At 35.9% G+C, this 13,263-nt stretch overlaps 1 protein-coding gene across 5 annotated transcripts in view; it reads right to left on the reverse strand.

Moving 5' to 3' along the window:
• Positions 1–13,263, reverse strand: part of LOC148600311 (uncharacterized) — a 322,920-nt gene that overhangs the window by 157,159 nt on the left and 152,498 nt on the right. For 3 of the 5 annotated variants that reach the window (XM_088557824.1, XM_088557823.1, XM_088557825.1), the window contains 2 exons: positions 9,386–11,925; positions 250–9,061 (listed from right to left, as the gene is read on the reverse strand). The exons of 1 other annotated variant lie outside the window; for it this stretch is intronic. In XM_088557824.1, coding sequence (XP_088413950.1) covers positions 250–9,061; positions 9,386–11,925 — 11,352 coding nt within the window. Of the gene's footprint in view, positions 1–249; positions 9,157–9,385; positions 11,926–13,263 lie in introns of all 5 variants that reach the window. One more of the 5 variants, XM_088557822.1, reaches the window with a different exon arrangement.

Below are 13,263 nucleotides of genomic sequence, written 5' to 3' on the forward strand. Positions count from 1 at the left end.
TACAAAACTGGTAGCTGGATTAGGGTGAGAGGGTTCCTTTAATCTGTTCAGGCAACGTAACAACTTCAATTATCATTTCATGCAGTTTTGTATAAAGGAAAAGGCAAAACAAAACATGCCATTACAAGTCCTTAATTAATTTAACAGAAAATGTATTACATTTTTAAGCAGTTATTTCATTTTTCACATGCTGCCTGCAAGGAACAACAATGCCTAATATTTTATGAAATGGAAGCCACAGGCATGTACCTTCTTCATCTTCACATATTGTAATGTTGTTTTCCTCAGATTTTGTAGGCTGGACATCTGTGTCCATAATGGCAAGCTTATCAATATCAGTTAGAGTTTCTGTGGAGAAATCAGTGGCGAGTTTTTCTTCAGGTTTTTCTGAAAATGTTTCAACTTTGAAATCAGAAATACTTAAATTGTCTCTTTCAATTTTTATTTTTGACATATCTGGTTTTTCTTCAGATATTTCTTCAGACACTTTAGCAATTTCAGTTGTGATTGTTGTTTCAACTTCTTCAGATTTCTCAGTTGTAGTATCAATAGTGATTTCTGAAAGATTTGGTTTGTCCTTTTCAATAGTGATTTCTGAAATATCTGGTTTCTCTTCAGGTATTTCTTCAGATACCTCAACAATTTCAGTTGTGACTGTTGTTTCAACTTCTTTAGGTTTCTCAAGTGTAGTATCAATAGTAATTTCTGAAACACTTGGTTTGTCTTTTTCAATAGTGATTTCTGAAATCTCTGGTTTCTCTTCAGGTTTTTCCTCAGATACCTCAACAATTTCAGTTGTGACTGTTGTTTCAACTTCTTCAGATTTCTCAGTTGAAGTTTCAATAGTGATTTCTGAAACACTTGGTTTGTCATTTTTAATAGTGATTTCTGAAATATTTGGTTTCTCTTCAGATATTTCTTCAGATATCTCAACAATTTCAGTTGTGACTGTTGTTTCAACTTCCTCAAGTTTCCCAAGTGTAGTATCAATAGTGATTTCTGAAATACTTGGTTTGTCTTTTTCAATACTGATTTCTGAAATATCTAGTTTCTCTTTAGGTATTTCTTCAGATACCTCCACAATTTCAGTTATGACTGTTGTTTCAACTTCTTTAGGTTTCTCAAGTGTAGTATCAATAGTAATTTCTGAAACACTTGGTTTGTCTTTCTCAATAGTGATTTCTGAAATATCTGGTTTCTCTTCGGGTTTTTCCTCAGATACTTTAACAAATTCAGTAGTGACTGTTGTTTCGACTTCTTCAGGTTTCTCATGTGTAGTATCAATAGTGATTTCTAAAACACTTGGTTTGTCTTTTTCAATAGTGATTTCCGAAATCTCTGGTTTCTCTACAGGTTTTTCCTCAGATACCTCAACAATTTCAGTTGTGACTGTTGTTTCGACTTCTTCAGGTTTCTCATGTGTAGTATCAATAGTGATTTCTAAAACACTTGGTTTGTCTTTTTCAATAGTGATTTCCGAAATCTCTGGTTTCTCTACAGGTTTTTCCTCAGATACCTCAACAATTTCAGTTGTGACTGTTGTTTCAACTTCTTCAGGTTTCTCAAGTGTAGTATCAATAATAATTTCTGAAACACTTGGTTTGTCTTTTTCAGTAGCGATTTCTGAAATCTCTGGTTTCTCTTCAGGTATTTCTTTAGATATCTCAACAATTTCAGTTGTGACTGTTGTTTCAACTTCTTCAGGTTTCTCAAGTGTAGTATCAATAATAATTTCTGAAACACTTGGTGTGTCTTTTTCAGTAGCTATTTCTGAAATCTCTGGTTTCTCTTCAGGTTTTTCCTCAGATACTTCAACAAATTCAGTTGTGACTATTGTTTCAACTTCTTCAGGTTTCCCAAGTGTAGTATCAATAGTGATTTCTGAAACACTTGGTTTGTCTTTTTCAATACAGATTTCTGAAATTTCTGGTTTCTCTACAGGTTTTTCCTCAGATACTTTAACAAATTCAGTTGTGGCTTTTGTTTCAACTTCTTCAGGTTTCCCATGTGTAGTATCAATAGTGATTTCTGAAACACTTGGTTTGTCTTTTTCAATACAGATTTCTGAAATTTCTGGTTTCTCTGCAGGTTTTTCCTCAGATACTTTAACAAATTCAGTTGTGACTGTTGTTTCAACTTCTTCAGGTTTCTCAAGTTTAGTATCAATAGTGATTTCTGAAACACTTGGTTTGTCTTTCTCAATAGTGATTTCTGAAATTTCTGGTTTCTCTCCAAGTATTTCTTCACGTACTTCAAGAATTTCTTTTGCGACTGTGGTTTCAACTTGTTCAGGTTTCTCAGTTGATGTTTCAATGGTGATTTCTTCAACACTTGGTTTGTCCTCTTTAATAGTGATTTCTGAAATATCTGGTTTCTCCTCAGGTATTTCTTCAGATATCTCAACAATTTCAGATGTGACTGTTGTTTCAACTTTCTCAGGTTTCTCAGTTGTAGTATCTATAGTGATTTCTGAAACACTTGGTTTGTCTTTTTCAATAGCGATTTCTGAAATCTCTGGTTTCTCTTCAAGTATTTCTTCAAATATCTCAACAATTTCAGTTGTGACTGTTGTTTCAACTTCTTTAGGTTTCTCAGTTATAGTTTCAACTGTGATTTCTGAAACACTTGGTTTGTCCTTTTTCATACTGATTTCTGAAATATCTGGTTTCTCTTCAGGTATTTCTTCAGATATCTCAACAATTTCATTTGTGACTGTTGTTTCTTCAACTTCTTCAGGTTTCTCAAGTGTAGTATCAATAATAATTTCTGAAACACTTGGTTTGTCTTTTTCAATACTGATTTCTGCAATATCTGGTTTCTCTTTAGGTATTTCTTCAGAAACCTCCACAATTTCAGTTGGGACTGTGGTTTCAACGTCTTCAGGTTTCTCAAATGTTGTATCAATTATGATTTCTGAAACACTTGGTTTGTCTTTCTCAATAGTGAATTCTGAAACATTTAGTTTGCCCTTTTCAATAGTGATTTCTGAAATTTCTGATTTTTCTCCAAGTATTTCTTCAGATATTTCAAGAATTTCTTTTGCGACTGTGGTTTCAACTTCTTCAGGTTTCTCAGTTGAAGTTCCAATAGTTATTTCTGAAATATCTGGTTTCTCTTCAGGTATTTCGTCAGATATCTCAACAATTTCAGTTGTGACTGTTGTTTCAACTTCTTCAGGTTTCTCAAGTGTAGTATCAATAGTAATTTCTGAAACACTTGGTTTGTCTTTTTCAATAGCGATTTCTGAAATCTCTGGTTTCTCTTCAAGTATTTCTTCAAATACTTCAACAAATTCAGTTGTAACTGTTGTTTCAACTTCTTCAGGTTTCTCATGTGTAGTATCAACAGTGATTTCTGCAACACTTGGTTTGTCTTTTTCAGTAGTGATTTCTGAAATACTTGGTTTGTCTTTTTCAGTAGTGATTTCTGAAATATCTGATTTCTCTTCAAGTATTTCTTCAAATACCTCAACAATGTCAGTTGTGACTGTTGTTTCAACTTCTTCAGGTATCTCAAGTTTAGTATCAATAGTAATTTCTGAAACACTTGGTTTGTCTTTCTCAATAGTGATTTCCGAAATTTCTGGTTTCTCTCCAAGTATTTCTTCAGATACTTCAAGAATTTCTTTTGCGACTGTGGTTTCAACTTCTTCAGGTTTCTCAAGTGTAGTATCTATAGTGATTTCTGAAACACTTGGTTTGTCTTTCTCGATAGTTATTTCTGAAACCTCTGGTTTCTCTTCAGGTTTTTCCTCAGATACTTCAACAAATTCAGTTGTGACTGTTGTTTCGACTTCTTTGGGTTTCTCATATGTAGTATCAACAGTGATTTCTGCAACACTTGGTTTGTCTTTTTCAGTAGTGATTTCTGAAATACTTGGTTTGTCTTTTTCAGTAGTGATTTCTGAAATATCTGATTTCTCTTCAAGTATTTCTTCAAATACCTCAACAATGTCAGTTGTGACTGTTGTTTCAACTTCTTCAGGTTTCCCAAGTGTAGAATCAATAGTAATTTCTGAAACACTTGGTTTGTCTTTCTCAATAGTGATTTCTGAAACCTCTGGTTTCTCTTCAGGTTTTTCCTCAGATACTTCAACAAATTCAGTTATGACAGTTGTTTCAACTTCTTCAGGTTTCTCAAGTGTAGTATCTATAGTGATTTCTGAAACACTTGGTTTGTCTTTTTCAGTAATGATTTCTGAAATATCTGGTTTTTCGTCAAGTATTTCCTCGGATACTTCAACCATTTCACTTGTGACTGTTGTTTCGACCTCCTCGGGTTTCTCAGTTAAAGTTTCAATAGTGCTTTCTGAAACACTTGATTTGTCTTTTTCAATAGTGATTTCTGAAATATCTGGTTTCTCTTCAGGTATTTCTTCAGATACCTCAACAATTTCAGTTGTGACTGTTGTTTCAACTTCTTCAGGTGTCTCAAGTGTAGTATCAATAGTAATTTCTGAAACACTTGGTTTGTCTTTTTCAAGAGTGATTTCTGAAATAACTGTTTCTTCATAAGGAATTTCATTTTCAATAATAACACCACCTGCTTCATCTTCAACTTCCGGTATGACAAATTCCTCATCAGGAAATTCAACAACATATTCTTCATCTGAACTTTCCTTCTCCTCTAATACCTCAATGGCAACTTCGACTTCATCTTCCTCTTCAGCTTCACTGTCAGTAAAGACAAAGTCATCTGGGACTTCCATCACAAAACCTTCCGTTCCTGGACCAAGAGATTCATCATCGGTAACATCAACAATATCTGATATAGATCCCTGGATATCCTCTTCATCGATGATGTCATAGGAGTGATCAATTTCTTCTATAACTTCAAAGTCTTCATGTTTGATTTCAATCGTTTCCTCAAAATCAACATCTTCTTTCACTTTGATATGTTTATCAAAAACTACGTCTGGACAAATTTCTTTTAATTCAGGTTTCTCTTCGATTTCAGGAATTTCCTTGAAAATCTCCTCTGGTTTTTCTTCTTCGGGGAGCAGTTCAATTGCAGTTTTGAACTTTTCCTCAAGTGTTTCTTCCATCTTTTCAGATGGCTGTTCCTGAATTGCAACGATGACTTCTTCTTTTTCCTCCGGTTTTTCAGTCACTTCAAGTGTTTCTCTTTCGGTAACAATGACCTCTTCTTCGGGTCCAACAATTTCTACCTCCTGTGCAGTTTCAGTTGTTACTTCCGTTACTTTAGTCACAGTTTCGGTGATTTTCTTGTCTACAGTGACATCTAATTGAACCTCTTCGAATTCAGGTTTCTTTTCGATCTCAATGGATTCCTTGAAAATCTCTTCAGATTCAGTTTTGAACTTTTCCTCCGGTGTTTCTTTCACCTTTTCAGATGGCTGTTCCTGAATTTCAACGATGACTTCTTTTTCCTCCGGTTTTTCAGTCACTTCAAGTGTTTCTCTTTCGGTAACAATGACCTCTTCTTTGGGTCCAACAATTTCTACCTCCTGTGTAGTTTCAGTTGTTACTTCCGTTACTTTAGTCACAGTTTCGGTGATTTTCTTGTCTACAGTGACATCTAATTGAACTTCTTCGAATTCAGGTTTCTTTTCGATCTCAATGGATTCCTTGAAAATCTCATCAGGTTTTTCTTCTTCGGGGAGCAGTTCAATTGCAGTTTTGAACTTTTCTTCGGGTGTTTCTTCCACCTTTTCAGATGGCTGTTCCTGAATTTCAACGATGACTTCTTCTTTTTCCTTCGGTTTTTCAGTCACTTCAAGTGTTTCTCTTTCGGTAACAATGACCTCTTCTTCGGGTCCAACAATTTCTACCTCTTGTGTAGTTTCAGTTGTTACTTCCGTTACTTTAGTCACAGTTTCGGTGATTTTCTTGTCTACAGTGACATCTAATTGAACTTCTTCGTATTCAGGTTTCTTTTCGATCTCAATGGATTCCTTGAAAATCTCTTCGGGTTTTTCTTCTTCGGGGAGCAGTTCAATTTCAGTTTTGAACTTTTCCTCCGGTGTTTCTTCCACCTTTTCAGATGGCTGTTCCTGAATTTCAACGATGACTTCTTCTTTTTCTTCCGGTTTTTCAGTCACTTCAAGTGTTTCTCTTTCGGTAACAATGACCTCTTCTTCGGGTCCAACAATTTCTATCTCCTGTGTAGTTTCAGTTGTTACTTCCGTTACTTTAGTCACAGTTTCGGTGATTTTCTTGTCTACAGTGACATCTAATTGAACTTCTTCGTATTCAGGTTTCTTTTCGATCTCAATGGATTCCCTGAAAATCTCTTCAGGTTTTTCTTCTTCGGGGAGCAGTTCAATTTCAGTTTTGAACTTTTCCTCGGGTGTTTCTTCCACCTTTTCAGATGGCTGTTCCTGAATTTCAACGATGACTTCTTCTTTTTCCTCCGGTTTTTCAGTCACTTCAAGTGTTTCTCTTTCGGTAACAATGACCTCTTCTTCGGGTCCAACAATTTCTACCTCCTGTGTAGTTTCAGTTGTTACTTCCGTTACTTTAGTCACAGTTTCGGTGATTTTCTTGTCTACAGTGACATCTAATTGAACTTCTTCGAATTCAGGTTTCGTTTCGATCTCAATGGATTCCTTGAAAATCTCATCAGGTTTTTCTTCTTCGGGGAGCAGTTCAATTTCAGTTTTGAACTTTTCTTCGGGTGTTTCTTCCACCTTTTCAGATGGCTGTTCCCGAATTTCAACGATGACTTCTTCTTTTTCCTCCGGTTTTTCAGTCACTTGAAGTGTTTCTCTTTCGGTAACAATGACCTCTTCTTCGGGTCTAACAATTTCTACCTCTTGTGTAGTTTCAGTTGTTACTTCCGTTACTTTAGTCACAGTTTCGGTGATTTTCTTGTCTACAGTGACATCTAATTGAACTTCTTCGTATTCAGGTTTCTTTTCGATCTCAATGGATTCCTTGAAAATCTCCTCTGGATTTTCTTCTTCGGGGAGCAGTTCAATTTCAGTTTTGAACTTTTCCTCCGGTGTTTCTTCCACCTTTTCAGATGGCTGTTCCTGAATTTCAACGATGACTTCTTCTTTTTCTTCCGGTTTTTCAGTCACTTCAAGTGTTTCTCTTTCGGTAACAATGACCTCTTCTTCGGGTCCAACAATTTCTACCTCCTGTGTAGTTTCAGTTGTTACTTCCGTTACTTTAGTCACAGTTTCGGTGATTTTCTTGTCTACAGTGACATCTAATTGAACTTCTTCGTATTCAGGTTTCTTTTCGATCTCAATGGATTCCTTGAAAATCTCATCAGGTTTTTCTTCTTCGGGGAGCAGTTCAATTTCAGTTTTGAACTTTTCCTCCGGTGTTTCTTTCACCTTTTCAGATGGCTGTTCCTGAATTTCAACGATGACTTCTTCTTTTTCCTCCGGTTTTTCAGTCACTTCAAGTGTTTCTCTTTCGGTAACAATGACCTCTTCTTCGGGTCCAACAATTTCTACCTCCTGTGTAGTTTCAGTTGTTACTTCCGTTACTTTAGTCACAGTTTCGGTGATTTTCTTGTCTACAGTGACATCTAATTGAACTTCTTCGAATTCAGGTTTCTTTTCGATCTCAATGGATTCCTTGAAAATCTCATCAGGTTTTTCTTCTTCGGGGAGCAGTTCAATTTCAGTTTTGAACTTTTCCTCGGGTGTTTCTTCCACCTTTTCAGATGGCTGTTCCTGAATTTCAACGATGACTTCTTCTTTTTCTTCCGGTTTTTCAGTCACTTCAAGTGTTTCTCTTTCGGTAACAATGACCTCTTCTTCGGGTCTAACAATTTCTACCTCCTGTGTAGTTTCAGTTGTTACTTCCGTTACTTTAGTCACAGTTTCGGTGATTTTCTTGTCTACAGTGACATCTAATTGAACGTCTTCGTATTCAGGTTTCTTTTCGATCTCAATGGATTCCTTGAAAATCTCATCAGGTTTTTCTTCTTCGGGGAGCAGTTCAATTTCAGTTTTGAACTTTTCCTCCGGTGTTTCTTTCACCTTTTCAGATGGCTGTTCCTGAATTTCAACGATGACTTCTTCTTTTTCTTCCGGTTTTTCAGTCACTTCAAGTGTTTCTCTTTCGGTAACAATGGGCTCTTCTTCGGGTCCAACAATTTCTACCTCCTGTGTAGTTTCAGTTGTTACTTCCGTTACTTTAGTCACAGTTTCGGTGATTTTCTTGTCTACAGTGACATCTAATTGAACTTCTTCGTATTCAGGTTTCTTTTCGATCTCAATGGATTCCTTGAAAATCTCTTCGGGTTTTTCTTCTTCGGGGAGCAGTTCAATTTCAGTTTTGAACTTTTCCTCCGGTGTTTCTTCCACCTTTTCAGATGGCTGTTCCTGAATTTCAACGATGACTTCTTCTTTTTCTTCCGGTTTTTCAGTCACTTCAAGTGTTTCTCTTTCGGTAACAATGACCTCTTCTTCGGGTCCAACAATTTCTACCTCCTGTGTAGTTTCAGTTGTTACTTCAGTTACTTTAGTCACAGTTTCGGTGATTTTCTTGTCTACAGTGACATCTAATTGAACCTCTTCGAATTCAGGTTTCTTTTCGATCTCAATGGATTCCTTGAAAATCTCATCAGGTTTTTCTTCTTCGGGGAGCAGTTCAATTGCAGTTTTGAACTTTTCTTCGGGTGTTTCTTCCACCTTTTCAGATTGCTGTTCCTGAATTTCAACGATGACTTCTTCTTTTTCCTTCGGTTTTTCAGTCACTTGAAGTGTTTCTCTTTTGGTAACAATGACCTCTTCTTCGGGTCCAACAATTTCTACCTCCTGTGCAGTTTCAGTTGTTACTTCCGTTACTTTAGTCACAGTTTCGGTGATTTTCTTGTCTACAGTGACATCTAATTGAACTTCTTCGTATTCAGGTTTCTTTTCGATCTCAATGGATTCCTTGAAAATCTCATCAGGTTTTTCTTCTTCGGGGAGCAGTTCAATTTCAGTTTTGAACTTTTCTTCGGGTGTTTCCTCCACCTTTTCAGATGGCTGTTCCTGAATTTCAACGATGACTTCTTCTTTTTCTTCCGGTTTTTCAGTCACTTCAAGTGTTTCTCTTTCGGTAACAATGACCTCTTCTTCGGGTCCAACAATTTCTACCTCCTGTGTAGTTTCAGTTACTTCCGTTACTTTAGTCACAGTTTCGGTGATTTTCTTGTCTACAGTGACATCTAATTGAACTTCTTCGTATTCAGGTTTCTTTTCGATCTCAATGGATTCCTTGAAAATCTCTTCGGGTTTTTCTTCTTCGGGGAGCAGTTCAATTTCAGTTTTGAACTTTTCCTCCGGTGTTTCTTCCACCTTTTCAGATGGCTGTTCCTGAATTTCAACGATGACTTCTTCTTTTTCTTCCGGTTTTTCAGTCACTTCAAGTGTTTCTCTTTCGGTAACAATGGGCTCTTCTTCGGGTCCAACAATTTCTACCTCCTGTGTAGTTTCAGTTGTTACTTCCGTTACTTTAGTCACAGTTTCGGTGATTTTCTTGTCTACAGTGATATCTAATTGAACTTCTTCGAATTCAGGTTTCTTTTCGATCTCAATGGATTCCTTGAAAATCTCATCAGGTTTTTCTTCTTCGGGGAGCAGTTCAATTGCAGTTTTGAACTTTTCTTCGGGTGTTTCTTCCACCTTTTCAGATGGCTGTTCCTGAATTTCAACGATGACTTCTTCTTTTTCCTTCGGTTTTTCAGTCACTTGAAGTGTTTCTCTTTCGGTAACAATGACCTCTTCTTCGGGTCCAACAATTTCTACCTCCTGTGCAGTTTCAGTTGTTACTTCCGTTACTTTAGTCACAGTTTCGGTGATTTTCTTGTCTACAGTGACATCTAATTGAACTTCTTCGTATTCAGGTTTCTTTTCGATCTCAATGGATTCCTTGAAAATCTCATCAGGTTTTTCTTCTTCGGGGAGCAGTTCAATTTCAGTTTTGAACTTTTCTTCGGGTGTTTCCTCCACCTTTTCAGATGGCTGTTCCTGAATTTCAACGATGACTTCTTTTTCCTCCGGTTTTTTAGTCACTTCAAGTGTTTCTCTTTCGGTAACAATGACCTCTTCTTCGGGTCCAACAATTTCTACCTCCTGTGTAGTTTCAGTTGTTACTTCCGTTACTTTAGTCACAGTTTCGGTGATTTTCTTGTCTACAGTGACATCTAATTGAACGTCTTCGTATTCAGGTTTCTTTTCGATCTCAATGGATTCCTTGAAAATCTCTTCGGGTTTTTCTTCTTCGGGGAGCAGTTCAATTTCAGTTTTGAACTTTTCCTCCGGTGTTTCTTCCACCTTTTCAGATGGCTGTTCCTGAATTTCAACGATGACTTCTTCTTTTTCTTCCGGTTTTTCAGTCACTTCAAGTGTTTCTCTTTCGGTAACAATGACCTCTTCTTCGGGTCCAACAATTTCTACCTCCTGTGTAGTTTCAGTTGTTACTTCCGTTACTTTAGTCATAGTTTCGGTGATTTTCTTGTCTACAGTGATATCTAATTGAACTTCTTCGTATTCAGGTTTCTTTTCGATCTCAATGGATTCCTTGAAAATCTCCTCTGGTTTTTCTTCTTCGGGGAGCAGTTCAATTCCAGTTTTGAACTTTTCTTCGGGTGTTTCTTCCACCTTTTCAGATGGCTGTTCCTGAATTTCAACGATGACTTCTTCTTTTTCCTTCGGTTTTTCAGTCACTTCAAGTGTTTCTCTTTCGGTAACAATGACCTCTTCTTCGGGTCCAACAATTTCTACCTCCTGTGTAGTTTCAGTTGTTACTTCCGTTACTTTAGTCACAGTTTCGGTGATTTTCTTGTCTACAGTGACATCTAATTGAACTTCTTCGTATTCAGGTTTCTTTTCGATCTCAATGGATTCCTTGAAAATCTCATCAGGTTTTTCTTCTTCGGGGAGCAGTTCAATTTCAGTTTTGAACTTTTCTTCGGGTGTTTCTTCCACCTTTTCAGATGGCTGTTCCTGAATTTCAACGATGACTTCTTCTTTTTCCTCCGGTTTTTCAGTCACTTCAAGTGTTTCTCTTTTGGTAACAATGACCTCTTCTTCGGGTCCAACAATTTCTACCTCCTGTGTAGTTTCAGTTGTTACTTCCGTTACTTTAGTCACAGTTTCGGTGATTTTCTTGTCTACAGTGACATCTAATTGAACTTCTTCGTATTCAGGTTTCTTTTCGATCTCAATGGATTCCTTGAAAATCTCTTCGGGTTTTTCTTCTTCGGGGAGCAGTTCAATTTCAGTTTTGAACTTTTCCTCCGGTGTTTCTTCCACCTTTTCAGATGGCTGTTCCTGAATTTCAACGATGACTTCTTCTTTTTCCTCCGGTTTTTCAGTCACTTCAAGTGTTTCTCTTTCGGTAACAATGACCTCTTCTTCGGGTCCAACAATTTCTACCTCTTGTGTAGTTTCAGTTGTTACTTCCGTTACTTTAGTCATAGTTTCGGTGATTTTCTTGTCTACAGTGACATCTAATTGAACCTCTTCGAATTCAGGTTTCTTTTCCATCTCAATGGATTCCTTGAAAATCTCCTCTGTTTTTTCTTCTTCGGGGAGCAGTTCAATTTCAGTTTTGAACATTTCCTCAGGTGTTTCTTTCACCTTTTCAGATGGCTGTTCCTGAATTTCAACGATGATTTCTTTTTCCTCCGGTTTTTCAGTCACTTCAAGTGTTTCTCTTTCGGTAACAATGACCTCTTCTTCGGGTCCAACAATTTCTACATCCTGTGTAGTTTCAGTTGTTACTTCTGTTACTTTAGTCTCGGGTGTTTCTTCCACTTTTTCAGTTGGCTGTTCCTTTATTTCCTGTTTTTCTCCTTCATGAACCATTATTGTATGCCGTTCAACAACAATGACATCTTCAATAGGAGCAGATACCTCACTTTCAGAAGAAATGTCATCCACTGATTTCTCCACTAATTCTACCTCTGTAGACACAGATTCTACTTCCTCCTGAAGACTTCCTGTATCTGGTAGATCTATTGTACAGTAGCAAATATCTATTACTTACCATTTGTTTATGTTACATTTATTCAATTTATTTTTAAAATAGGAACATAATTTTGACCACATGAAACAATGCCAGCAAATCAAACTATTTTGCCAATTTGACTATTTTCTGCTTGAAGAATGCTTTTTTTTTTTATATATAAATAAAAAATTTTTTTCAAGTGTTGAAGAATTTTTTTTTAAGATTTTGGGTAAATTTTAAACATTTTAAATCAAGATAGAGATCAATTTCAGTTTGAAAAAGAAAAAAAAAACTTAAAACATTAACACGTATAAACAAAAACCAGTTTCTAGATAAATAATCTTTTGTAGCTGAAACTTAAGTAGCGCTCCACATAAGAATCATGCAAAATATGATTCATGGTTGGAAAGCCTACATATTTTTATTTTTGATATTTTGTTTGAAATGTCATAGTAAACTTAAAGTTACATGTGGTTTTTCATATAACCCATGTTCATAGGAGATACAAATTATATACAATGCACTGTAGATTTCAAAATTAAGGGAGATAAGTCTGTAAATGACACTCAAATATAATAGAATCTACTGTATTTTCAATGTTGATTATCTCCCAAGAGCAGACCGACATGAATAAATAATTACACATTTCACAATATAGACCCATAAAACAACCTTATTACAAAAATAAAAATATGTAGCCTTTTTTGGAGTGTATCACAGTTTTCATATTTTGCATGATTCTTACAAATACTGACACTTAATTACTTAAGTTCGGTATACTAACAAAACAAACCATTGAATAGTAAAACAGAAATGCTGTTTCAATTGTCACATTATTAAATTTATCATAAACCTGGGAAAAGGAAAACAACTCATTTTTCAAAATCATAGCACAAAGGATAAAGTTCAGGAATAGGTGCCACAATTCAATGTTCAAGAAGGAATGTGTTTAAACAGAGGGAAAAGGTAAAAAATCAAACTGCACCTTAAACAAGAACTTCAGGGAATGGAAAAAATAAGCAAACAATTCAATCACAAAATAAAGTGATTATCCTGAGTTCATTTTAAAACTTATTTTAAAGGGAGAAGAATACGCTAATTGAATAGCACTTTCAAGTGAACTCGAAGTAAACTTGAACTTTAGTAAAATTTTTAGAAACTAGCTCCATTGCAATTTGAAAATTTCCATTGTACTTATTGTTTTTCCATGATGAAATATATAAAGGTATTTTTTCACTAAGTTATAAGCCCCAAAAGATGAGAAGGGTGCTTAAAAACTGTTCATCAAGAGGAGAGAAAGATGAGAGAATTTTTTTTGAATACATATATACATTGCAATACAAAT

Source organism: Perna viridis, chromosome 13, assembly GCF_037379345.1.
Source record: "Perna viridis isolate PV_CMFRI_1.1 ecotype Kerala chromosome 13, ASM3737934v1, whole genome shotgun sequence".
NCBI lineage: Eukaryota > Metazoa > Mollusca > Bivalvia > Mytilida > Mytilidae > Perna > Perna viridis.